Below are 26,961 nucleotides of genomic sequence, written 5' to 3'. Positions count from 1 at the left end.
CTCAGCAGAGACCCTAAGTGCCCACCTAACTCCTGAGCCCAATCAGCCTGTGAATCCACAGTGAAGGCTTGGAGGGAAATTCTGCTAAGGGCCAGGGGTGCTAAAGCATCACTGCCTCTGAGTTGTACCTCGTATTCCTTGGATAGAAGGTAGTTGGAGTCGGCCTGCAGCTTCATGAAGTGTCCTTCAAACTGGTTTACTTTTATGGGGCTATAGTTAAAAATATAATAGAAGGAAAAGAAAATTACTGAAGAACAGGGAAAATGCCATACCCAGCCCCAGTTACATTTCAAAAGCAGATAATACAGTAACTAATGAGTTCTCTCTCTTACCAAGAAGTCTTCCGGTTACTGTGAAGAAAAGCCAAAAGGAGAAAGATCTCATTAGCAAATGTCACGTAATACAGTCAACTCATCTTTCAATAAATGAAGTGAAGGAAAATGTGCTCACCCTTTTTGGCCCAGGTTCAAGTGGACAGACAGTGGTCGATCCCGACGAATACTCAGGCGGGCAGAGGGCCTTTCTCGACCATGGCTGAAACCCAAGGGAGAGGACTTATATTCTGATTATGAAATAATTTAAACAAATTTCTCCATTTATGGTAAGGCTGTGCATGTTTGTGCAAATATGGATTTTTCAGTACGTGTATATTTTACACTCAGCCAACATCCCTTTGAGGGAGGGAAAAGTGAGGGAGAACATAAAGAAGAAATAGATTTTTCCCACTAGGAAACCATCCTGCAATAGCTGGAGATTTGTCTTCTGGTTTTTGGCTACAGGTCATAATCACCTCCCACACTCTCAGTAAAGCTTTCTATAAACACACACACACACAGAGTAAACCTTAGAGGCAAGACACGACTGGAAGAGAGAGGACATGCCAAAGAAAAGAAATTCCCTAAGAGAAGAGGGCATGGCACCGGGGCCACATGCTGTTTAGTTCTTTTCGGTCCCTTCTTAAGTTAGCATGGCAGATATGAGCCACAAAATGGAGATGTCAACCATACTTTTCAGCATATTTCAGAAAAGTATTTGGGCACACAATATGCAGACATCTCTGTCTTCGTGAGGTAACTGAACCACACACACGATTTTTTTTTCCTGTGCCAAAGGAGCTATTTCACATCCAAATGAGGCTACAGATGGCCCCTCAGTCATTTGGTGAGGGCAAGACTCAGCAGTGGTTACGTAGAGAGGCTGAAAAAAGTGAGTCATGGTTTTAGGGTTTGATTCTTGTTTTTCTGAACAAACAAAGGTGATTTAACCTGGAGAAATTAAATGATTTTTCCCTCCTTACTTTTCAGGCTAAAGAGCATTTTCAGTTGCATCTTTAAAATTGTGGACCCAATTGCCAAAGGGATCTTTGTACTCACCTGGCTTTCTGTCTGCAGATTAATAAGGCAACAACAGCTACCAGCATGCCAATTAAGAACAGACCAGCACTCACACCTTCAATAACTCCAAACAAAGGCTCTACAATAATCCAGAGGGCAACAACAAACCCAGGTGGGAAAATTAGTGTTAAAGAACCAGTAAGATAGCTATTGGAACCCCATCTCCCTAGGAACGTTATTACAGAAGGATTCAAACGATGGCCACACTAAGGCATTTACTACCGAAAGGCTAAGCGGTACGCAGCTGAACAGATGAGACATTGGCTACTACCAAGTGACAGCAGGTTGGTCATTATACTTTTGGAGTCAATGGTGTTCCGCGTATAAAGGAATTTGGGACTTCATCTATGCTTGTATGTAAAGCTTTGGGGCACTTGAGATAAAGGCCAGCAGTTTGCCACCAAGGTAAAGATGCTATTTCACTTGTATGAAACATGTTTTACAGCATCTGGGACATTGGCAAAGCCAGTGAATCGCTCAGAATTATTTTAATGAAATTCCATTTTTATTATCTGGTTCAATACTGGCACTGGGAGTTTTTGAACAGGTAGCCCATTTTAAAAACAGTCTATTGAAATATAATTCACATGCCATACTATTCACCAATTTAAACTGCACAATTCAATCAATTATTTTACATTCAATTTTATAACATTTTCATCACCCCCCTAAAAGAATCCCCAATGCCCCTTAGCAGTCATTCTTCATTCCCTCTCCCTAGACCCTGGCAACCACTAATCTACTTTGTCTTCATAGATTTGCCTATTCTGGACAATAAATTGAGTAATAAGTATGTGCTTTGTTTGTGATTGGCTTCTTTCACTTAGCATGCTTTCAAGGTTCATCCATGTTGTGGCATGTATCAGTATTTCATTCCTTTTTATGCTGAATAATATTCCACTGTGTGGATATATCACATTTTGTTTATCCGTTCAGCCATTGATGGACATTTGGGTTCTTTCTATTTTTTTGGTTATTATGAATAAAGCTGCTATGAATCTCCATATACAAGTTTTTATTTTAATTTCTCTTGGGTATACACTTAGGAGTGGAATTGCTGGGTCACAGGGTAACTCTAGGTTTAATATTTTGAGAAACTGCAAAACGATTTTCCAAAGAAGTTACACCATTTTGTTGATACATTCTACAAGCAATGTATAAGGGTTCAGATTTCTCCATATCCTTACTAACACTTGTTATTGTCTTTTTGATGATAGCCATTCTAGTGGGTGTGAAGTAGTATTTTATTGTGGTTATGATTTGCATTTCCCTAATGTCTAATGATGTTGAGCATCTTTCCATGTGCTTATCGGACATTTATGTATTGTCTTTGGCGAAATGTCTATTCACATCCTTTACCCATTTTTACATTGTGTTATTTGTCTTTTTATTATTGAGTTGTAAGTGTTCTGTATGTTCTGGATACTTGACCTTTATCAGATATATGATTTGCAAATAGTTTCTCCCATTCTGTGGGTTGTCTTTTTACTTTCTTTATGGTGTCCTTTGAAGCACAAGAGTTTTGAATTTTAATTAAGTCCCATTTACCTAGTTTGTTGTTGTTGTTGCTTGTGCTTTTGGTATCATAGCTAAGAAACCATTTCCTACGTCGAGGTCACAAAGATTTACTCCTATGTTTTCTTTTAAAAGTTTGATCATTTTAGCTCTTACATTTAGGTCTGTGGAGTAGTCCATTTCTGAAGTTGCATTTTAAGCCCTTGGATTTGTTTATTCAATGTGCTTTTCAAGACTTACCAAATCAACACAGTCATGTTCCTTTTACTGTGGTTAATATTCTTTTTTGGATATATGTTTACTATCTTCCTTTACTGGACTACATACAATTTTTGTTGTATAACAATAATTTAAATAGGGAAGAACTGTGTTTACAAATCCCTTACTTAACATTAAATTATAAGCAAACACATCTAAATCCTCCTGTGTTCTGATCCCTTTTTGGTTTGAAAAGTGGGAAATTATCCCTATATTTGGCATAAATAGATGGGAGTGTTTGTGAGGCTGAGTCATCTTTTGTCATACAGCACGAGAGACTGTTTTAGCTATAAAGAAGAACTTCCTGAGACCAAGCATTGTGGAAGGCTGGGTACAGGGAAAGGCTGGGCAGATAATGGTATCAAAGAACAATGTGCTAAAAAATAAAGCCATTCTCAGCATGTTGGAAATATTCTGAATCTGAGCAGTGCCGAGGTTAAGAGGTCAGGCAGAAAGTACCAGAATTGCAGCTCTGCTATCTTGGGCAAGTTACATAAACTCTTGGTATCTCAAATCCTCACCTTTAAAATGGGGATGATAATAGGATCTACCTCGAAAGGTGGTAGTGAGGATCAGGTATATTCTAAGCACAATGCTGAAAACTGCTGCTTCACAGGATGAAAAGTAAAATTAGCTACTATTATTACTCAGGCTTTCCCTCTAACATAAATGTATGTAAAGCCAAGTTCACATTTTGTATCATGTGAAAGCAACGTATAATAAACAAAAGGAAAAAAGTCACCTGTAATCCCACTACTCTGAGATATTCATCATTAATACTTTGGTGTTTTTTTCCTTCTAGTCTTTTTTTCCTATGCATTTCTGTGTATACATTTCATATACACATTCCCACTAACGACTTGAAAGCCTTTTGTACCTACTTCTGTTTTGGCCTGTGCAAGCTCTTGATTTGAATGTTTTTTTAAAAAATTCACGTTTAATAGGAAAAAAATCTGGTATTTCTTTCTAACTTCTTTACACGATTAATCCCCTTTCAGTCCATTCTGCTACAGAAGTTGTGAAATTCCTCTAATCCACATCAATCCATGATCATATAAAGATTAAAACCCAAGCAAAAATAAATGTTCCCCTTACCACCATCAGCCAAGTCCCCAGATCTCCCCACTAGAGGCTCTTGTAGGTGACATGGTGTTTGGCAGACTATGTAAAGTCGATGGAAAGGTTAGCCTTACCTGACTCAGTGGTGATGGGCAAAGAGAAAAATGTGTCTGAATAGAGTGGCTTTGTGAATTCCTTCAGGTCCTCATCAAATAGCTGGGTAAAAGCCCGAATGCTGATTCTGAAAAGAAAACCACAGTAAGGTCAAGGAGAAACAGGGTGGTCACCTGGTCAATATGTATGTAGGGTAGGGTATGAATTATGAAATCAGATAGCCCTGGGTTCGTGCATTCATGCATTCATTCATTTATTCATCAAATATTTATTGAGCCCCTACTGTGTGCCAGTACCTGGCCAGGAGCTGGATATACTGCAAAGAATAAGTCCCTATCACCTCGAGGTTTACATTCTTGAATGTAAAACTAAGCTTAGTAGGCTGAAGTCATAGGGCGATATGGGAACAAAAAATCACTTTCTAACATCTAGAGTATGAGCTGCCTCATAGGTAGTGAGCTTCCAGTCATTGAGGGTGTGTAAGCAGAGACTGGAGAACCAGCTCTCAGGGAATCTGTAGGACAGCAGCCCTGCACTAAGTTATAGATTGGCTTGGGTGACCTCTTCAGTCTGTTCTATCCTGAAGTTTCCTAGACTATAGGTTTACTGAGAGTATGAGGATCAGTTTATATGGGAAAACTTTTTCTAGGGTTAATTTAAATCATAGGAAAAGTAATGGACGATTCTTTTTTCCTTAAAAAAAAAATCTAGATTTGCTCAACCCAAAAGTATCTGGGCACATCCTGTAATAATGCTGAAGTAGTACCAACATTAGTACCAGCCAGGACAAATTGTTCTGACCTTTTGCCCTCTCCGTCTCACTCATGCCCAGGTCCAGGTATCATCTTCAAGCTGATACTGATCAATCACATCTATAATTTCCATCTCTAAAAGAAACCTTCCAAGTCAAAAGTTGTACTTCCAGGAATAACAGACTGTTGATGGAGGTATTGTGCAATGTCCCCAAAGGGTAACAAGCAGTCAACACACATTAAGTGGGAGGGGAGGAGTTGGTGTGTGTTGCTAATGTATTATACCTTTGGACATTGAAAGGAGTCTCTCCCATGAAAAGAGTTTCATTTACAACCCTCAGAATGGGAGAAAATATTTGCAAACGAAGGAACTGTCAAAGGATTAATCTCCAAAATATACAAGCAGCTCATGCAGCTCAATATCAAAAAAAACAAACAACCCCGTCCAAAAATGGCAGAAGACCTAAATAGACACTTCTCCAGAGAAGATATACAGATTGCCAACAAACACATGAAAGGATGCTCAACATCTCTAATCATTAGGGAAATACAAATCAAAACTTCAATGAGGTATCACCTCACACCAATCTGAATGCCCATCATCAAAAAACCTACAAACAGTAAATGCTGGAGAGGGTGTGGAAAAAAGGGAACCCTTTTGCACTGTTGGTAGGAATGTAGATTGATACAGTCACTATGGAGAACAGTATGGAGGTTCCTTAAAAAACTAAGAATACAACTACCATATGACCCAGCAATCCACTACTGGGCATATACCCTGAGAAAACCATAATTCAAAAAGAGACATGTACCACAACGTTCATTGCAGCACTATTTACAATAGCCAGGACGTGGAAGCAACCTAAATGCCCATCGACAGATGAATGGATAAAGAAGATGTGGCACATATATACAATGGAATATTACTCAGCCATAAAAAGAAACGAAATTGAGTTATTTGTAGTGAGGTGGATGGACCTAGAGACTGTCCTACAAAGTGAAGTAAGTCAGAAAGAGAAAAAGAAATACTGTATGCTAACACATATATACGGAACCTAAAAAAAAAAAAAAGGTTCTGAAGAACCTAGGGGCAGGACAGGAATAAAGATGCAGACATAGAGAATGGACCTGAGAACACGGGGAGGGGGAAGGGTAAGCTGGGACGAAGTGAGACAGTGGCATGGACATATATACACTACCAAATGTAAAATAGCTAGTAGGAAGCAGCCGCATAGCACAGGGAGATCAGCTCGGTGCTTTGTGTCCACTTAGAGGGGTGGGATAGGGAGGGTGGGAGGGAGATGCAAGAGGGAGGAGATATGGGGATGTATGTATATGTATAGCTGATTCACTTTGTTATACAGCAGAAACTAACACAACATTGTAAAGCAATTATACTCCAATAAAGATGTTAAAAAAAGTTTCTTTTATTTGTATAGTGATTTGTAAGTGTGAAGAACTTTTATAAATATGATTCTATTTGACCATCTCCAACCTCTCCAATATAAGAAGGTTATGATATTATTTCAGAGATTTGGAACCTGAAGCTTGGGGAGATTCCATTTCTCACTCAAGATCATAGAGAAAGCTGGTAAAAGAAAACCAAACTCAGTACTTTCTGACTCTTAGTCCAAATCTCTTTCTCTTATTTCCTCTTGGCTTAGTTTTGGTTTAACAGCAGTGACTTCTGTTGGAGGGGTGGCAAAAAGGGCCTGGGCTAGGAAGCATAGGGTTTGAGGTCTAGCTCTCACTGTCACTGATTAGGTGAATGGTTCCCAAAGTTCTTTATGCCTCAGTTTTCTCAACTGTGAAAATAAAAGCATTGGGTATAACAAACTTGACAGGTCCTGCTCTGGAATTCTGGGATTCATAGGTGCAAACGCAAAGTACAAAATGGATCCAGATGAATAAGGCCTTTAGGAACCCTGGAAGGAGATAATGACTTACTGTAGGCTTGGCTTAAAACTAGCAGGTCCGCAGGAACTCTGCCCTTAAACCCTTCCAGTAATGGACACCACAACCACATTTCCTAGCCCAGCAATTAGCACCTATTCAGAATCCTGTCCCATCCTATCTTCCTGCTTTTGTCTTCCCCAGTACCCCTCTACATGACCCCCACTTTCAAATGGGAGTATTTGCTCTTCTCTAAACAATCTGTGTATTTCTGCCTCTGCACTGTGAATCTCCTCTTGCCTCTATCTCCATAGTTTCAAATTCTTCCCTACTTTTCAGCGCCCAGCCAAAATGATACCTCCTTCAGGAAGCCTTTTGAAACTTCATAGCATTTATTTACCTATACCCCTCTTATGTCCTTCAACATTTCTGCCCATATTTTACAGACATGTCTTCTGTTTATAAGATTATTTTAATGAACTGATATCTGATAGTAAGTTTTTCAACTTTAAATGTGTCCAGAATCAGAATTCTATAGCAAAAAGTTACAGATCATGTGGTTCAATTTCCTTCATTTGAGGAAAATGAGGTCAAGAGAAGCTGAAACCTGATCGTGGTCACATTGCTATTCTATTTAGAATAGAAACAAAAACAGATCAGCACTTGCCCAACCACCAAACTGCTTCTCACCCATCATGATCCGCCCATTCTCTTCCCATATGGAACAACGCTAATTATATACCCGGATAGTAGGAACCCAACAATGAACGGAAACACATTATACGTTCGTTGACATAATAAACTTGCGTATCAGCTAAACCTAGCATTTCTCATGTCTTTTCAATCCTAATTTTTCTTTTTCCATGTTCCTTCCTGTCTACCTATTCTCTCTGAAGAAAATGATGCCTGAGAGCATTGAGGGTCACCATGGTGATTATCGTCGTGAGACAGGCAGAATTCTGCCTGCACAGAGCCTGGGTTCAGCAGCTACCACACGGGGGGTCACTCAGCATGCGGTTCTCTGTGCTCGTATCAAGCATTATCTGCGTGGCATGCTGTTCACAGGAGTGAACGAAATGTGGAGAAATAGAGGAAAGCTGTGTCCTAGAAAACAAATTAGTACGACAGGAGGTGATTAAGCTATAATAAGAATGTGTAACTCTTCACAGAGCATCTTGGCTCATTTCCTTGTTTGTTCATAAACACTTAGTGGCGTCTCTTTTGTGCCCAGTACTTGCCATATTGTTTTGTGACCGATGTCATGTCTGTCTCCCCTATTGGACTGTGAGCTCTTGAAGCCTAGTGAAGAGGGTAGGCTATTAAACAAAGGGCTAAAAACCACTGCTAACTGGAGGATTAGAGGGGTGTAGAGACTGGGTGCTGTGGAAATGTAGCTGAGGGCCCTACTGCCCAGCTGTGGGTTAACAGGGGTGGCGCGGGCTAGTTGCAGATTGAGCTTTTAAAGTGTATGAGGCAATTCACCAGTCAGACGGGAGAGTGGAGGGCATCCCAAATAGAGTGAAAAGGATGTGCAAAGGCTCAGGGGTCTAAGAGAGCCAGATTTAAGGGAACTCAGAGGAACAGGGCAAAGCAAAAGGGCAGAGTGTACTTGGGGCAAATGGTGGGAGACAAAGCTGGCGGGGCAGGCAGGAGGGAGGAGGCGGGGGCTTTGTGTGCCCTGCTCTGGAATCTTCACTTGCTCCTGGAAATGAATGGGAGGCACTGAAAGACCTTAATCTAGAAGGGCCATGGCTAGGTTTGATCTGTCATCTACATGACTCCCCAGGACAGTCCTGTGATGTTTTGCAGATGAGGAAAGTGAGAATTAGAGAACTGAAAGGCCATTTACAAGGTTACACAGCTGAAAAGTGGCAGTGCTGGAACTCCAATTGCAGGGCCTCTTGCTAGGACCTTGGCTGCTGTTATGGACTGGAAGGAGTGTGCTGGGAGATTGGGGGCCTGGTCCACACATGAACTTTCTCTAGCTTCTTGTTCTCTTTCTTTTTTTTTTTTGCAGTATGCAGGCCTCTCACTGTTGTGGCCTCTCCCGTTGTGGAGCACAGGCTCCGGACGCGCAGGCTCAGCGGCCATGGCTCATGGGCCCAGCCGCTCTGCGGCATGTGGGATCTTCCCGGACCGGGGCACGAACCCGTGTCCCCTGCATCGGCAGGCGGACTCTCAACCACTGCGCCACCAGGGAAGCCCCTTGTTCTCTTTCTTAAACATAGTAATGAGTCATCTTCTCTCCTTCTCTTTCAAAAAGCAAACCAGAAAACAAACAAAAACAGCCTCAACTTTCCAACCCACAAAGAGAAAATAGCCCTTAGGAGACTTTTCCTCAAATTTCCTGGAGCCCAAGTGACCAAGGAGCTGAGGCATCTCTTGATTCTAATAGGAACTAAAGGATCCCGGCGCTCTGATCTCTTTTATATTTCTCCTTTGCTCTGTCTGAGATCTCATCTCCTTCAGGTAGGCTCCTATGGCCTTTTCCTCAAGCAAATATCACTAATAAGTTTGTGTGTGTTTACTTTGGAGGTGCCAACCTTGGCTGTGTGGCAGTAGCACTTTTGTGGTGAGTCCTGGGCAGAGGTAGCTATACAGAGTTCCTGCTCAAAGTGAGTCCTCTGTTTTAGGGAAACTGTTGGCCTGCCTTTGTTGATACAAGGGAGGGGCTAAGAATGACATGATGCCGTGTCACTGTCTCCTTTTGGAGCTGGCAGAAAAGTTTCTGCTGAAATTCAGGGGTGATACTCAAAATATGCAAGAGTTAATAAGACCTGGACACTGCCAACCAGAATGGACACTGGCCCATAGAGAACCTGACTGACTGCCATACTGGCTGGATATCAGCTCTGCCAACACCCAACAGAGAAGGCACATCGTCTGCAGAAGTATTAATCTTGGATGCCTGTGGCCTTATATCCAAGATGGAAGCCTAGGTTCTCTATCTCTTGGGGATCCTGGTTTGGGGGGCTGTGTACACTTATACCTGCTTTCGGGGAGCATAGTGTAGATGAAGGGCACAGACAATTCCGACAGATGGAAGGGCCTGTTGGCTGTAGTAGTGCTCCCTGGGGCCAAACCAAAGATCTGCTCCTTTTCATCTGCCATCTTACTGGGAGGAGAGGGTGCTTCCACTCATTCACGGGCCTTTCCCTTCAAGGGTTCTATCTGGACCAAAGAGCACTTTCGTCTTTTACGCCTTAGAAGGTAAATTCCAACTAAAAGTGGAAGATAAAACCTCATATGTCTTGAGTCTCCCTGAACTCAATCTTTCTATTTGGACATTTTCACAGTTGTTAACATGGTAAGTAAATTGTCTGATTCATACTAGAGAAGTTTTAGGAGAAAGGACAATCTATTAAGAACCTTCAATTCTTCACATAACGAATTGGAGCTTTTGCAAAATGCGAAAGCCTTCTTTACACAATGCGAAAGCCTTCTTTACACATTACCTGTGAGTGCAGGCAGGAACACAACTTTTATAAATTACCTAGTAAAATGTAGAGCACTCTTGTAACGCAGGTTATTAATCTACAGGAGCTCGTGTGAATCAGAGGCCCAGACAGCTGAGCGCCCAGTGATGAAGCACGTCCCTTCTAGCAAAATGACGGTAATACATCTAACCTGTAGGCCGTGCGTGGCTTCAGCGGTCCGTCACAAAATTTTTGCTGATTGGGATCACATTTTCCACCCAGGCTCTCCATCTCTGCACCAAGCTTAATGTTAAAACTCTTAGAGTTGCTGTCAGGACTTTCCGCACATTTGCTGGCAAAATAATCAGTCTGGTACACCCGAATGGAGGCATTGTGCCTGTATTCCAGGTAGGAGGGCAGAGGGTGCTGCTGTTCTGGCTTCAGCTCATCACTGCCTGGAGGGAGAAAACCCACAGTGAAGCACTGACTTTCTTGTGACTTCAGTCATTTCTAACCAGGTTTCTGAGGTTACCTCCTCACCCACTATCTCTAGTCATCCCTGGAGTGCAGAATCTGTGATCTCAAAGGATGCTATGAAATTCTCCCAATGAAATGAATTTAATTCACTTTTTCTAAAATAAGTAAAAATTAAAAATAAATAGTGTATATACAAAATTTTATATATGCATATTCATCTACACCGACACACACATGGACACACACACACACACACACACACACACACACTATCATTTTTCTAGGAAAGAAAATATGTGTGAACGAGAGGGTGGCTCATGCATCAAATGATAATGTGTCCCGTAACTCCAGAAAGTTGGACACTCCCCACTGTGAGAGTCAAGCCACTCAAAAAGGTCTCTACCTTGCCAATAACCATTGTAGCTGAGCGAATAAGGAGATCCCTATGACCTGGGAAATGGGCAAGAGATAAGAGGAATCAGGTCTGAGGCCAGAGCAGTCGCCTCATAGGCACGCTCCCCGTGCTGTGCCCAGTCTGATAATTGCTCCGTGTCCTGCTCTGTTATCTTGAGTACAGCTTAATCCTGGCTTGAATTTGGTCCCTCATGCAGAACACTTCCCAGAACTCTTCCCCTGTCCGCCCAGCCTGCTGTGTGTTTTGGCACTGCAAACTCGTTTTGATGTTGGCTGGAGGAAAGCATAATTAGGAAGGAAAATATTATAGAGATTGGATACCATTTACAGTGAACTTTAAGGAGTGGTACTGTGGGGCTTCTTTGTGTCCTGGACTCAATCTCAAGTTATTAAACTTTTATTGTTTAATAAAATTTGCTCAAAAATGAATGGATCTTAGAAATATTATCCTGTTGGCAGTAATTAAAAGGAAGGTTGCCTTTAGGAAGAGTATATATGCTCTAAATGACACTTATGTGAGATGGCTTGTTATCTTAGACCACCAGGGAGAGCACAGCCCATCTCCATGGACATCAATAATTGAAACCCACCTGGCTGGAGCACACGAGGCTGAATTCTGGGGTATTACTTTTTTTCAGCTACTGCCTTATATTCAGGTAGGAAAACACTGTCTTCAGGGCAGCCTACTTAAATTTAAAGTCTCTCTACAGTTCACCTATTTATCTCCAATTAGGATGTGTGAGGAAACTTGGAATGCAGCACTGACCCTTGAAATTATTGAATTAATTATGCATAACGAGCTCTAGTACAACTAAATAAAATGTAAAAATACACAGTGAGAACGAAATACTGTTTAGCTCCAACATTTGTCATGGCAGGTTTAAAGCTTCCCACTGCCCACAAATGGGTTAAAATAGTCAAAATAGTCTGGGATGCTTAAGAAACTCCAGTGCAGCACCTTAAACAATTTTGAAAAATATAAGACATGTAGAATATATTAATGTCATTCCAGACACAGACATCTGTTTTGGAGAAATAACACACAAGACCTCAGTGGCAAATACACATATGGACATGTGTGTCCCCAGATACAGCACTCCTGCAGATGATTTGATAAATGCTGATGTAATAAGCTCTAAAGATCATACCGGGTGGTTGTATGGAATGTTATTATAAGAATTACCTAGTATTTGCCTGATCCATAAGAATTGGGTAACACTGAATAATTTAGTGGACTAGATAATGAAACATATTATTGAAAATTCAGTAGAGAAAGGAGGAATGCTCTTCATGATCATTTTTTCCCCTCTTTTAAGCTTTTGAATATTTTTGTGAATTGGTGCGTGGTTTGGGAGTGTATGATTGGTGCAGGTATTGAGACAGGAAATGGAGAAGGCAGATGAAGCATATAGCTGCTTAATGGCAGAACAAGGGAGCTGAACGGGACTGAATAAGTAGCAAAGAAGACTGAATGAGTCAATACATGCCATGCACTTCCAACAGTGCCTGGCACATAGTACGGGCTCAAGAAATGATGGTTACTGTTATTACTGATGTAGTTGCTATTAATATTACTCACCCATTTAACAATTAAACCCAGCAGGTAATAGGCTTTATTGCGGAAAGAACCTTTGAGCAGTTTTCTGTTACATCTCCCTGCATCCAGCAGAGAGAAAGTGAAATGACATAAAAATTCAGTTTTCTTCTTTTAAAAACTTGTCACAAAAGGAGCTCCCACAGTGACTTTTGGGAAAGTAATCCTGTGTCTTACAGCAGAGTTAATTCGTGATCACTTACCGTCAGCCTCTCTCACCACCACTGTGAAGTATTTCACAGCTCCATTGGTGTCGCTGAACCAGCTGCAGTTGAAAGTAAAGTTGATGGAAGATTTGCTAATTAGCACATCCTTTTTATTCACCCGAATATGTGGAGGTGGAGGAGGAGGGCCTGGAAGAAGGGTGGGGAGGGAACCAAGAAGGGTCACAAGTATGCTTTTACGTATAAACTATCAGTGAAATGAAGATCTCTACTCACCTACATCAGACTCTGTGTGTGTGTGTAATGCTTGGAATCAAGAAAACCTCCTCCTCTCCTGAAGGGAAGCAGGCAGAGGAAGTGATTTGCCAGTAGCACATTAAACATAATGAAAGAGGCAGCTCCTCAGCGGGATTTCCTGGAGTTGTAGCATCAAACTGCTTAAAAGCTCCATTATGGCTCTAACTGTGTCAGGCAAAGAGATGTATTTAAATACTAACTCATTCAGGTTCTTTAAGATCATTTAACTTGTTTGCTGCCAGGATGTGTGACACAGAGAAATGTTTCTACCTCCCAGAGCCTTTCAGATCCTCTTCAAGTGACAACAAGACACACTAATGTGGGTGAGCCGTATGCACGTGAACCGGGGTGGTGGATACCACGGAGAAAGGCACACGCCCTGTGCGCGCCTCCAGGGACACTTACGGTCTATCATGGTGATGGTGCTGTCTTCGACCACCTCACTGCTCATGCCGGCTGACTGCACCTTGATGGACACCAGGTATCTCTTATGGGGCACTAGCATCAGGATGGTAAGCAGAGATTTTTCTTTCTCCAACTTTCTGGAGAACTCAACTTCTTGAGTGTCCATTTTCCGGCACTCGATGCTGTACCCATCGAAGTCAGAATCGGGAGGGATCCAAGAACAGGCAATGGCCGTGGAGTTCTGAGGACGGCAATGCAGATTCTGTATCTTGTCTGGCTCTAGAGGAGACGGGAAGAGACACTTTTCACAACTCTGTGAGACATCCTTTTAGCTCCTCTGGCTCCAAGTAGCTCAGAGACCAAAATAAATAATTCTCAATCTTCGTGTGAATTGTCTTTCATAGATGTCCAAGGGGATTTCTGCCTATGAGACTCCGCTTTGAGAAACACTAAACATTAAAATTCTGTCCCTTTAGAAAAATCACCGGCTGCCATTGTGACTGGAAACACGTGGGCCCTGAAATCAAGTGGCAGAAGTCAGATAGAAGGTGGGGCAGAGCAGCCGAGAGGTGCAGCTTGATCTGCCTGAATTTAAATTCTGTTTGCCAGCGACTCACTCGTGGGCAAGTGATTTAACACATCTGTGCCCTGTCTGCAAAGTGGGGAAATTAAGAATACCTACTTCCTATGGTTACTGTAACGACTCAATGAGCTGAAACATGCACAGCCACCCAGCACAGTGGCTGGCGCGCTAACTGCTCAATAAATGTTAGTTCTTAAAATGAGGAAAGAAATGGCATTGCTGACGTTTTTACCCTCTGCATCTGGCTTCTGTCCCTGTCTTCCATTTTTTGCCTGCCCCTCCCTGCTCACACGCCATGCCCCAGGGACTGAACTGCTGTGATTCCCCACAGATGCCAGACTCTTCCATCCCCCCGTTTCATCCCCCTGTGCTTATGGTCGTTCACTTTCTTCTGCCTGACAGAGTGCCTGACTCAGTAGGGACTTGAATGGCAGCTCATCTTATTTGTTCCTGTGAGTGACACAACCATGAGTCTGAAAGAAAAGCAGTCACGTGACCGTGCAAGTTAACAACCAAACCGTGTAGGTTACCCCGTTATATATGCTCTTCTGGGAACTATGTGTAGACCTACTTGGCCCTCCCAGCGGCAGCACCTGTTGCTCTGGTTTGGAGCACGACCCCCCTTCCCCTGACACGTGCTTTGTTACAGGAGTCACCGTCCTCACCAAACACTCGGCATCTGCGAGCTCCTGAGCGAATTCCTGTTTCATATCAAGGTCTATAAATGTAAGCTAAGTCACAGCAGGTTAGATGAGGATGATTTAGGGAAAAAAAGTCAAGCTGAGGATTTTTCAGGATAGAGGAAGAATTGGCCTTTGAGGCAGACAATAATTGTGTCTTTTCAAACATTAGTTGCGTGTTAATCTTTTGAGCTCCCTTCAAACCAAGTCACAGCTGAGACCCAAAGACACCTCCTTTTTCAGCTTTGGAGAAATTCTTTGAAAACATCCTGCCTCATCCATAATTCTGATAATTTACACAAAGTATAATATGGAAATTTGCTTTGATCTCTTCCCTCAGTTCCTTCTCTCTCCTCCTTTTCACCTCTAAATCCTGCCTGTTTTCCAAGACTCAGGTTACATCTCCATTCACTAAGAAACAAGTACCTACTGTGTGCGATGTGCCCTTCTAGAGACTGTGAACAGTACAGAAGTGAACAAGATATTAGCTGTAACCTCTAGGAAGGGAGGTGAGTCCAAACCAGTCATAATACAAGGTAGAAAAGAGAATGTACCAGAAGAAATGGGGAAGAGGATGCTGTGTGAAGTGACAGACAACTTTCTGCTTCCAGCGTTAGCGGTGGGCAGGAGTTAGCAAAGCCTTTCTGGCAGAGATGACACCTCGCCTAGATACTGGGAGAGGGGCATTTTAGGCAGAGAAAACCACGAACCTGGGCACCAAGGGTGGTGCTGGGAGGAGTGGGAAGGTGGCTGGTGGAGCGGTGCAAGCTGTTCAGCATGGCTGGAGTGTGTTTGTGAGAAATGGGGCACTGGAATGATTTTACATGAGAATTCTCAACTTCTGTTTTGTTTAATCCTCTGGTCTTCTGTTACCCACAGCCAAACCCAATCTGAACTAATGCAACCCTCGAAGTTCACTCCGCCATTCCCCGTAAAACTCAGCACCGAGCCCCTCTTGGTGCCGGCGCTTTCCTCTGGGGCACGCCCCATCTGGTAAATGCCTCTCTTAAATTCTAGCATCCAGGACCAAATACAACATTCCAGATGCGATCTGACCAGCCCAACCTCAACTGAGCTCTCAGATTCTAACACCTGTGATTCAATTACACAGCCCACAATATGCCACTGCAAGCCCCTCTTGATCTGGCTATAAACTAAAACTCTTAGTTCTTTTTCACATATTTCTCTTGACACACACCTATCTGATCCCAAACTGCTCTTTGGATACAATATCCAAAGAGTTATAATTTTTGTAGCATGAATGTTTGTTGAATGAACAAAACAGCTACTGGCTTAAATTTCTAATTTTCAACTTCATAATTTATCAACAACCAATAACTATTTGATCTGATCTCAGAAACTACATTTACTGGGTATTATTGAAAAATAAATATTTGGATTGAGGTTCCTATACCAAAAACTTCTGTTTCTTTGAGGTCTGTGGTATTTATCTCAAAATGCCTTGTGTGGGGGCTTCCCTGGTGGCGCAGTGGTTGAGAGTCCACCTGCCGATGCAGGGGACGCGGGTTCGTGCCCCCGGGGGGGTCCCACATGCCGTGGAGTGGCTGGGCCCGTGAGCCATGGCCACTGAGCTTGTGCGTCCGGAGCCTGTGCTCCGCAACGGGAGAGGCCACAACAGTGAGAGGCCCGTGTACCGCAAAAAAAAAAAAACTCTTGGGGAAGAAACTGATATGTACTTTATTGTTGAAGTATTTTCATCTTCAGAATTTACAGCAATATGTTCTAACCAGTCCCTCTGTTTCTAGTTTGCCCCTTTCGATCTGTTCTCTGTTCCACCCCCATAGTGACTTTCTAAAATGCAAATTTGATTATATCTCGGCTGAAAATCCTTCAGTGGCTCCAATGGACTGAGGTTCAAAATCATCATCATGGCTCACAAGACATTTTATGACCTGATTCTCCTAATCCTCACCTATTAGCCTCTGGCCAACTAAACTCCTTTCTATTCCTGCCTCCTGCCTGGTTTTGGAATCTTTTATTCTCTCTACCTGGAACATTCTTTACATCTTTCTTCATCTCCACCCAGTGAGTCTTACTCTTTCCTTGGTTTTTTTTTTTTTTTGCGGTACGCGGGCCTCTCACTGTCGTGGCCTCTCCCATTGCGGAGCACAGGCTCCGGACGCGCAGGCTCAACGGCCATGGCTAATGGGCCCAGCCGCTCCGTGGCATGTGGGATCTTCCCGGACCGGGGCACGAACCCGTGTCCCCTGCATCGGCAGGCAGACCCTCAACCACTGTGCCACCGGGGAAGCCCTTTCCTTGGGTTTTGATTTGGATGTTTCTTCTTCTAGGAAGCTCCCTTTTATTGGGTCAGATGCCTTTACCCTGTGTTTCTCTAGTGCCAAATACTTCCTTCATCACACCCAAAATGTCTTGTTAATGATAGTACCTCCCACTCGACTGTAAGCTCCATGAGGGCAGAGATTATTTCTTGTTGTTAAAGTTGAATAAATGAACAAATCTATATAGAACTTCTGTCTGAATTCAAATCTAACCTATTTCAGGTAAAAATGTGGATTTAAACCAAGCCCCATTGGAATAAGATGTTGCAACACATACTTCTTCCCCACTTCATCTGAGAATCAAGACATGTCATACTTGTCCTCACAGATCCAAAAATTGGTTTGCTGTAGGTTTTCCAGGAATCACCACTGACAGTCTTGACACTGAATTGATAAGATCTCCCTGGACGAAGGCCATACACGATGCGTCCTTCTGATTTTCTGTTGCTGTAGGGGTTGAAGACTGTGATGGCATCTCTGGGGAACCACTGCAGCTCAAAGTCATCATAGTCTGTCCAGTCCGGTGGCCCTTTCCAGGTGATGGCCAACGATGTGTTCGCAACATCAGCAAATGACATAAGACTGGGAGGACTTGGGGCTGTATGTATGAGCAAGTAAAAAATCATGTAGTCACTTCTATGCCATAACATATATAAATAAGATAGCTGAGCGACATCAGACATACGTTTAACGTACTTCATAGGAAGAGGTAATATGATAACATAATAATAAGAGCTTCCATTTACAGTGTTTACTACGTGTGAGACACTGTCCTCAAGTGTTTTATGTACATTTTCTTTAATTTTTATAACCAGAGATTTTTTACCAGGGTGCTATGGAGCATGAGTGTGCCCTGAATGGATTACAAGTATGAGAAGATATTTATTCCATCAGATTTGGGGATGTGAAGGCTAGAGTCCACAGACAGTTACATCCAATTGCAGACAGCCTTGTTCATTGACCCCAGGGTGGCACACAGATATCAATGTTATCTGTGTGTGCCCAAGAAATAAGAAAATTTAGAAAGCGCTAATCATAGTAACACAATGATGATGTATATGACTATCCCCATTTTACAGATGAGAAAGCTGAGGCTTAGAGATGCTCGGTGACTTGCCCAGCTTCACACAGGTAAGTGGTAGAGCTGAGCCAAGGACCTAGATCTTTTCACCCAAAGTCTGTCTCCTTTACCCATTCTATCACAGAGCCTCCCCAAGTTCAGGGGCTAGCACATGGTACATCATTACTGATTTTATTTCTTATTAATAAGGCCGTAATTAAAACATGCCTGTGGAAGCTACTTCCCACCAACACTTGGCCATTGGCAACTGGGCTTCTTACCTGTTCTGCTCTCCCCCGTGACCTTGTTGCTGAGATCTCCACTATGAGTTATCACACACAGCGTGTATTTCCTTCCGGGAACGAGGCCATGGAAACGCCACTCCGTCAGGTCCTTGTCTTTCCAGTTTTCCTTCTTTGTGCCATTTGGGTTGTAGAGAATCAGCTCATAAAAGTCGAAGTCCCCAGAGGCTGGACTCCAGCTGAACCAGAGACTGTCTGTCATGTTTCGATTGGATCCCTTGAGGTTACTCACAGAGGCTGGGACTTAAGAGAAGGACAACCTTTACTAAAAACAAGACAGATAGAAACAAAGGCATTTTGGCCCACAGGTGAAAACATGAGCTATGTTGGGTGTACGGGTGAGTAGTGCTTATTGTAGAGTCAGATCTTGCTTCTACTTCAGGTCACTTGAGTTTAGGGGCATGTGGTCTAGAGACCTGGCACAAATTAAAATAAAACAAAGCACAAGAGGTGGTGACTTCTGTATGCTCGTTACATGTCCTCTGATAAACATATAAAGTGAAATCTTCAGAAATGACTAAGACTGGTCAAATAGTTCATAACTTAGGATATAAAAAGCCCTGAAAGTTGTTCATAAAATGTTCCTGCCCCTTCCAGTCTGGCCCATCTCACTTGGGCCACCATCCCATAACATCCCTCTCTGGGCCGCTTTACTTCCTCTCCATCCTCTCTTAGGTTCTCAGTTCTCTCTCTCAGCCCTTTCTTCCCCCAAAATCTATACTGATGGAACCTCACTTGGGAAGGGAAGTGTTAACAGTCATTTCTACCATAGTATAAATTAGTCAGGCTGGCACCTGTCCCGTGGGTATGTAAGCTTCATGATTCTTTGGAGAGTGAAGACTGTTGTCCCTTGTTGGAGGAATTTTAAACATTAATGAGCAGATAAGGGAAGACGTGCCTAGGGCAGATGGCCCTGAAGATGGTAACATCTAGGAAATTCCACTCATGGCTCATCCGCTGCTCTTTTTCATTCCCTCAGAAGACAAGCTGAGAACTCCTGCTGAGTGACTAAAATGAGCTCTTCCCATGGCTCATCTCACCTTTGGGTCTCAGCTGAAAAGCCTTCTCTGTCTAAACGGGTCTCTAAGTCTTGTCCTGCCGAGTCACGCTGTGTCATAACATAATGTTTATTTCCTTCAGAGGATATAAGGGGTTCCAAAATCATCACCCTTTAAAATCTGCCGTCCTGTCCCCTCCTCCTCTCTGCTAGTGTAGAGCCCTGTGAGGTCAGGGGCCCTGTGAATCTTGTCTACTCTCCTAGTGCAACAGTGAGCCCAGTGCCTGGCACACAAGAGCACTCAAAAACAACTGTCAATTAAGAATAAAAACTGGGGACTTCCCTGGTGGTCCAGTGGCTAAGGCTCAGCGCTCCCAATGCAGGGGGCCGGGGTTCCATCCCTGCTCAGGGGACTAGATCCCACATGCATGCTTCAACTCAAGAGTTCACATGCCGCAACTAAGACCCGGCGCGGTCAAATAAATAAATAAATAAATATTTTAAAAAAGAATAAAAATTGAATAGGAAAAATGAGATAATGGACTCAAATTATGGAGAAAGAGTAGATTCAGTTTCTTATTTGCAAAACCCAGAGATGTTTCTCTCTCATTTTCCTGGAACTCTTGTGTTCACTTCATCTAGTGCTGTGTTTCTGATTCACAGCAGTCTTTGCTTGTTGGCCCCATTCGTAGCCGCCCTTCTTTGGACCTGCTCTCCACTCCATCTATTTCCTGTAGAAAGCTGAAAGGCACAGCTTGAATTGAGCCCTGATGGGTTATAACCCTCGCGTAGCAGTTTGCTGGCAAGTAGAGGAGCCAGATTCATTTTCTTCACTAAACTCTATGAGGTAAGCACGTGTAGGAAACAAAGCAAAAACCAGTGCAAAAACTATTCTGATATATAATCAAAGGTCTGATTTAGGGTCAGAAATTTCATATAAAGGTCACAAATTTCATATAAAGCTACACCCTGGGTAGAACAGGAAACTAAGGACAAATCAAGGAAAAGCCGGTGAGTACTGTGACAATTTCCCTGCTATTCATTACAGCTTGGGTTCAGGTCTTACCTGTTCTACCGAATACGGAAGACTCATTAGACAGCTCCCCACTGTGAGTTACAATCACCATTTTGTACATTCGACCTTGTAGCAAGTTCTGGAAAGAGAAGCTCTGGACTTGCGGGCCAACTTGAGCTCGCTCCTGCAGGGTTCGATCTGGGTTGTACAGAAAGATGTTGTACCATTTGAGCTCCCCCTCTGAGGGGGTCCAGCTGAAGGACAGGTGTCTGGTGGCGTTCTCTGTGATCCTCAGGTTGGTGACAGCTGCTGGGACTAGAAAGGTTGAGGAGAAAGAGAATGAGACTGAGTTTTGGTACAGCCAACCCTGACCCAGCCCGGGGTTGGTGCCTAGATGGCCACACTCCATCAAGCAGCTCAAAACACACCATCCCTGCCTTTAAGAATATTGACTACATGGAGACCCCAGAGCAAAGAAATCCAAATAATGTGAATTCACGAGGCTGAAGCTGTTCATGTTAAAAAGCAAAACCACAAGAGAACAACAACATAAAACCCCCACTAATGGAAAACTATCTTTAAAGACATTTTTTTGCATGTAAAATAAATGTTAGTCTGACCTGTGTGACTAAATGTTTTTCCAGTACTAGGAACTAGATCAGAGACCAGCAATCTATCTCTGAGTGCCCTCTGAGAGCTAAGAAATGACCATTGGAGGGAAGGGCAGTGGGAAGGAGAGACTAGGTATGAAAGAAAGGGAAAATCAGGCAGAAAGAGAAAACTAGATTCAGAGACATGGGAAAGAGAAGGAAGAGGAAAAGCCAAAACCATTTTTTAAAAAAGGTTTACATTAAGATTTTGGAACCGTTTTGGCCTTCCGTGCTACCTGCTGGCAAGGTGAAATGACCTGCTTCCAAACTGTTGGCACAGATGCTGCCTGATACCATGGAAGTCTTAAGATGCCAGTGGAAATAGAACAGGACATCTGTCTCCTCTCTCCTGGGTTCTCTTCTCCAAACACTTTCTCAGGCTCCTTTGCTTTCCCCCTCTCCTTATGCCAGATCCTTAAAAGTTGGTATTTCCCATGGTTTCACCCTTTGTCTCCTTCATATTCTATAACATTAGCGAAACAGTCAGTCTCATTCACTTTATGGCTCGCTATGGCCTGCATGTTTGTGTCTCCACCCCGACCCTCCCGGAAATTCATGTTGAAGCCTAAAGGCCAAAATGATGGTTTCAGGGGGTAGCAAATGGAAGATGATTAGGCCATGAGGGTGGAGACCTCATGAGTGGGATCAGTGCCTTATAAAAGAGACCCCAGAGGGCTCTCTCATCCTTCCCACCATGTGAGGACACGGTGAGAAGATGCTCGCTGTGATCCAGAAAACGGGCCCTCACCAGACACCAAATCTGCTGGAGACTTGACCTTGAACTTCCAGCCTCCAGAACTGTGAGAAATAATGTCTGTTGTTTAAGCCACCCAGTTTACGGTATTCTCGTTATAGCATCCTGAACAGACTAAAACATGGATCTAACTAGAATTTTTGTCCAAATCTTTATCTCCAGCTCACTTTTCTGAGCGCAGGGCCCCTATTATCAATAACCTGTTGATCACCTCTCTCTGCAAGTCATTCAGACATCACAAACTCAGTTCAGAACTGAGCCCTGTATCTTTTTCCTTGACACTCTCTCCTCCTGCTTCTCTTATCTCAGTTAATAGAATCATCTTCTACCAGGTAGAAACTGTAGAATCTTCTTCTGTTCCTCCTTTTATACTCTACTCAGCCACCAAGTGCCATCTTATCTAATGCAGGACTATTTCTTGACTATATCTACTATTCTTCATCAGGGCCCCTGCATTAGTTTTGCTTTGGACCCTTATCGTTTCTATGACTGCCATCACCTTAGGACCCCAGTTACCGCTCTGACCACCTCCCCTCACTCTGCCGTCACTCACTGTGCTCTACCAATAGTGGCCTCGTTGCTGCTTCTCCAACGCTCCCACCTCAGGTTCGTCGCCTTGCTGTTTGCTCTGCTTCGGGATGCTCTTCCCCAAATATCTACACGGTCCTCTTTCTCACTTCGTTCAGACTTTTACTCAAATGTCACCTTCTCAACAAAACCTTTCAGGACTGTACTATCTAAAATTGTTAGCGTCTGGCACTTGCTAACCCACTTCCTGCTTTAATTTTCTCCTATTTATTACCATTTAACGTACTACATTTTTTACTCCTTTATTTTCTTCATTGCCTTTCTCCCCTACTAGAATATAGGCTTCATGACTATGAGGGCTGTTTTATTCATTTCTGTGTATCCAGCATTTAGGACAGTGCCTGGCACACAGTAGGTGATCAATAACAAGTTCATTTATGAGCCTGTCTCCCCACCTTTGGTCTCTTCTCCATTCAATCTATCCTCCATCGCCATCTGATTTACCTTTTTTAAAATATTTATTTATTTATTTAGAAGCATCCGTTTTATTTATTAGCAACAACAATTATTATTTACGTGCTTAGACTAGTTTATTTAGAATAATTCTGAAGTTGTGGGCCATTTTTTTTTTAAGAAGATGTTGGGAGTAGGAGTTTATTAATTAATTAATTTATTTTTGCTGTGTTGGGTCTTCGTTTCTATGCGAGGGCTTTCTCTAGTTGTGGCAAGCGGGGGCCACTCTTCATCGCGGTGCGCGGGCCTCTCACTATCGCGGCCTCTCTTGTTGCGGAGCACAGGCTCCAGACGCGCAGGCTCAGTAGCTGTGGCTCACGGGCTTAGTTGCTCCGCGGCATGTGGGATCCTCCCAGACCAGGGCTTGAACCCGTGTCCCCTGCATTAGCAGGCAGATTCTCAACCACTGCGCCACCAGGGAAGCCCCTACCTTTTTTTTTAAAAGTACAAATTTTTATTACAGAACGTTCACTGTCTGGCTGAAAAACTTTTATTGTCTCCTTTTATTTATTTTATAAGATGAAAAATAAATTCCTGAGGAAGGCACGCCAGGCACTATCTAATGTGGCCCGAACCTGCCTTTCCAGCCTCACGTCTCCACCATGTAACACACACTTCGGCTACCGCAAAATCTCCCTGCTCCTTCTCACACCTCCCTGTCTTGGCACATGGTCGTCTGTCTGCACTGGGTGTCCTTCTAGCTTTTCTCCACGTGGAGAATTGCTTCATCCTTCATGACAGTACTGAAAGGTCACTTTCAAGAAGACTTCCCAATTCCACCTGACTCCATGCTCCCCTTGATGCTGGACATCCCTCTCTTACAAACAACCCTTATCACAATGTATTGACATTATTTGTCCCTGTGTCTGTCTCCCCCAATTGTCAGTCACTTCTTCCAGGGCGAGAAGCATGCCTAACTTAGCTTTATGTCCCTATCGACATCAAACCCCTTTCAGACCTGGGTGCTTAATAAATAAATAATCAGTTAGACCAGTGGTGCTGTCTGAATAATGGCCCCCAAAGATGCCCATGTTCTAATCCCCGGAACCTGTGACTATGTTACCTCATGTGACAAAAGGGACTTTGCAGATGTGGTTAAGTTCAGGATCTTGAGATTATCCTGGATTGTCTGAGTGGTGACCAATGTGATCACAAGAGTCCTTAAAAGATGGAAGAGGGAGGGCTTCCATGGTGGCGCAGTGGTTGAGAGTCCGCCTGCCGATGCAGGGGATACGGGTTCGTGCCCCGGTCTGGGAAGATCCCACATGACGCGGAACGGCTGGGCCCGTGAGCCATGGCCGCTGAGCCTGCGCGTCCGGAGCCCGTGCTCCGCAACAGGAGAGGCCACAACAGTGAGAGGCCCGTGTACCACAAAAAAAAAAAAAAAAGATGGAAGAGGGAGGCAAGAGAGCAGAGAAGGCGATATGGTGACAGACACAGCGGTGGGAGTGAGGCCACTGCTGGAAGGAATGTGAGTGGCCTCTAGAAGCTGAAAAGGGTGAGGGATGGCTTCTCCCCACGAGGTCTCTAGAAGAAACACAGTCCTTTTGTGACCTGACGCCTTGATTTTAGCCCCATAAAACCTATTTTCAGATTCTGATCTCCAGAACTATAAGATAATAAATCTGTGTTGTTTGAAGCTGCAAAGTTTGTGGCAATTTATTACAGCAAAAATAAGAAATGAATAGAGCCAGTTTTGATGCAAAATCTGAATTGGAGTGTGGTGGGCTGAAAGCTGTGCGAATAGGCCGACTGGCGGAAGTGGCAAATCACGGTGAATGTCCCTGCTGTGTCAAGAAATATGTATCATCTCCCAGTGTTGCTTCATCCCTTTGGCCCTACAGTTCTTAAGGAAGAGCAGACAGGGAGGTGTTGTACGAAACAACAAGCTGTGCGAATTACCTGTCCGGCAAAATCTGAATTGGAGTGTGGTGGGCTGAAAGCTGTGCGAATAGGCCGACTGGCGGAAGTGGCAAATCACGGTGAATGTCCCTGCTGTGTCAAGAAATATGTATCATCTCCCAGTGTTGCTTCATCCCTTTGGCCCTACAGTTCTTAAGGAAGAGCAGACAGGGAGGTGTTGTACGAAACAACAAGCTGTGCGAATTACCTGTCCGGCCTTCGGTCTGGGCTTCCTTGCTAAAGAGGCCTCCGCTGACGGTTAGGATCTGTATCTTGTATTTCTTTCCTGGTGTTAGGTCTTCAAATTTGTGCTGCTTAGTCGTGGCTGCCTCTGATGTGTTACTTAGGAGGATCCCATTTTCACTTAGAAGCAGGATATCATATCTTTCTGCCACGCCAACAGCTTTCTGCCAACTTACTATTAAGGAGTGACTACTGTAGGCATTGTCTGCAGTTATTCCCTGGACGGATGCTGGGACTGCAAAGAAAAGAGACGCCAGTTCCATCACTTAGGGTTAAGTAACCAATTGAGAAAAACATCCCTACATCTACATCAACTGCAGATGGAAGATGATGCCTCATGGTTGCATCATTGACACTTTCCATGTGCCCTTAGGAGAAAGTATTTCGTGGTCTGAATTATCTGTATAACTGCTTAGATTCTCTCTTTTTTTTTTTCCTCTGATTTAGACGGATCTTGAAGTCAAACAAGTAGAAAAATTAGTGGAAGTGACACTGATAAATATGCAGAGTGACGCATATCGATGTATCTAGAAAGTGGAAGAATGCTGAACTAATTTACATTCAGTGAATACAGTTTGGATGACTGGATGGTGTTGCTGGTTTAGACTTTCATTCCCAAGATTAACTCAGGTCAAAGCTTTAAGCCTTGACCTAAGCAGCAGCATATAACAGTGTTTGTACTACAGCTCCTGATGTGAAAGGCCAGATGGTATTATTTGTTAATAATATTTTATGTCCTAAGCTTATATTTTTTCTCATTCTACATAATATCCTTAAGAGATCTCATCCACTCCCATGGTTTGAATTGTTAGCCATGTGGTGATGATTCCCAAATTTAAACTCTCAGTTCAGATCTCTCATCTATTTTTGCAAATGACATCCCTCTCTGGATGTTCCACAGACACCGCCCCCCCAACCCTCAAGATGCCCAGACTGAACTGCTCATCTCCCTCCCACCACCTCCTCATTGCCCTTTGTTGGTCCAAGTCTTGGTCCAACTCTTGATCCAAGCCAGAAACTTGTCACACTCACCTTTCTACAGAATCAAACACGAGTCTTGTCATTCCTGTCTCCTAAATCTTACATCTCTTGGGTCTTTCCACTTCTCTCCTTCTCTTCCTCACTAGCCTAGGACACCATCATCTCTCACCCACAGTACCGCAAGTCTCTTGTTTCCTCACTTCCCACTGTTTCTAACTGTACACAGTGTCTGGCAGATTCTCATAGCATGCCATGCTGATGGCCCTTTAATCGCTATCCACAATTCTAAACACTTTAACAAGGCACACAAGGCCCTTCGAAATTAGGTCCATCTACCTACTTGGCCACGTGGCTCATATCGTTATTCTAGCATAAGTAGCGTATAGCTCTGCAAATGTGCCATGCTTTCTCTTCCGTCCAGGCCTTTGCTTTTCTGCTAGAACCAGATCAACACATACTTCACCAGGATCATTTCTTAGTATCTTTTTAAATGTTACCTCCTCCTGGAAGCCTTCCCTGACTCTTTTTGTTTGCTCCTATAGTATCCTGACATTACTTTTATTTTAGCACTTATCATGCTATACTTTAGTTGCCTTTTACCTGACTCCACTATATTGTAAGCTTCTTTGGTCAGGGGCTCTATCTTGCTGCTGAATTCCCATTTTCTAACATAGTGCTTGACATATAGTTGGAGATAT

At 43.3% G+C, this 26,961-nt stretch overlaps 1 protein-coding gene across 2 annotated transcripts in view; it reads right to left on the bottom strand.

The window, feature by feature from the left end:
• PTPRB (protein tyrosine phosphatase receptor type B) overlaps positions 1-26,961 on the bottom strand; it is a 113,927-nt gene that overhangs the window by 20,124 nt on the left and 66,842 nt on the right. For both annotated transcript variants that reach the window (XM_032645138.1, XM_032645139.1), the window contains 12 exons: positions 25,248-25,517; positions 20,744-21,007; positions 18,660-18,923; positions 17,635-17,916; positions 13,753-14,031; positions 13,090-13,239; positions 10,613-10,856; positions 4,361-4,467; positions 1,374-1,473; positions 451-534; positions 333-350; positions 129-210 (listed from right to left, as the gene is read on the bottom strand). In XM_032645138.1, coding sequence (XP_032501029.1) covers positions 129-210; positions 333-350; positions 451-534; positions 1,374-1,473; positions 4,361-4,467; positions 10,613-10,856; positions 13,090-13,239; positions 13,753-14,031; positions 17,635-17,916; positions 18,660-18,923; positions 20,744-21,007; positions 25,248-25,517 — 2,144 coding nt within the window. The remainder of the gene's footprint in view (positions 1-128; positions 211-332; positions 351-450; positions 535-1,373; positions 1,474-4,360; positions 4,468-10,612; positions 10,857-13,089; positions 13,240-13,752; positions 14,032-17,634; positions 17,917-18,659; positions 18,924-20,743; positions 21,008-25,247; positions 25,518-26,961) is intronic.

The sequence above is a fragment of the Phocoena sinus genome, chromosome 10 (genome assembly GCF_008692025.1).
Source record: "Phocoena sinus isolate mPhoSin1 chromosome 10, mPhoSin1.pri, whole genome shotgun sequence".
Classification (NCBI taxonomy): Eukaryota; Metazoa; Chordata; class Mammalia; order Artiodactyla; family Phocoenidae; genus Phocoena; species Phocoena sinus.
Note: the sequence above shows the minus strand (reverse complement) of the source record. Positions and strands in the feature narration are given on the sequence as shown.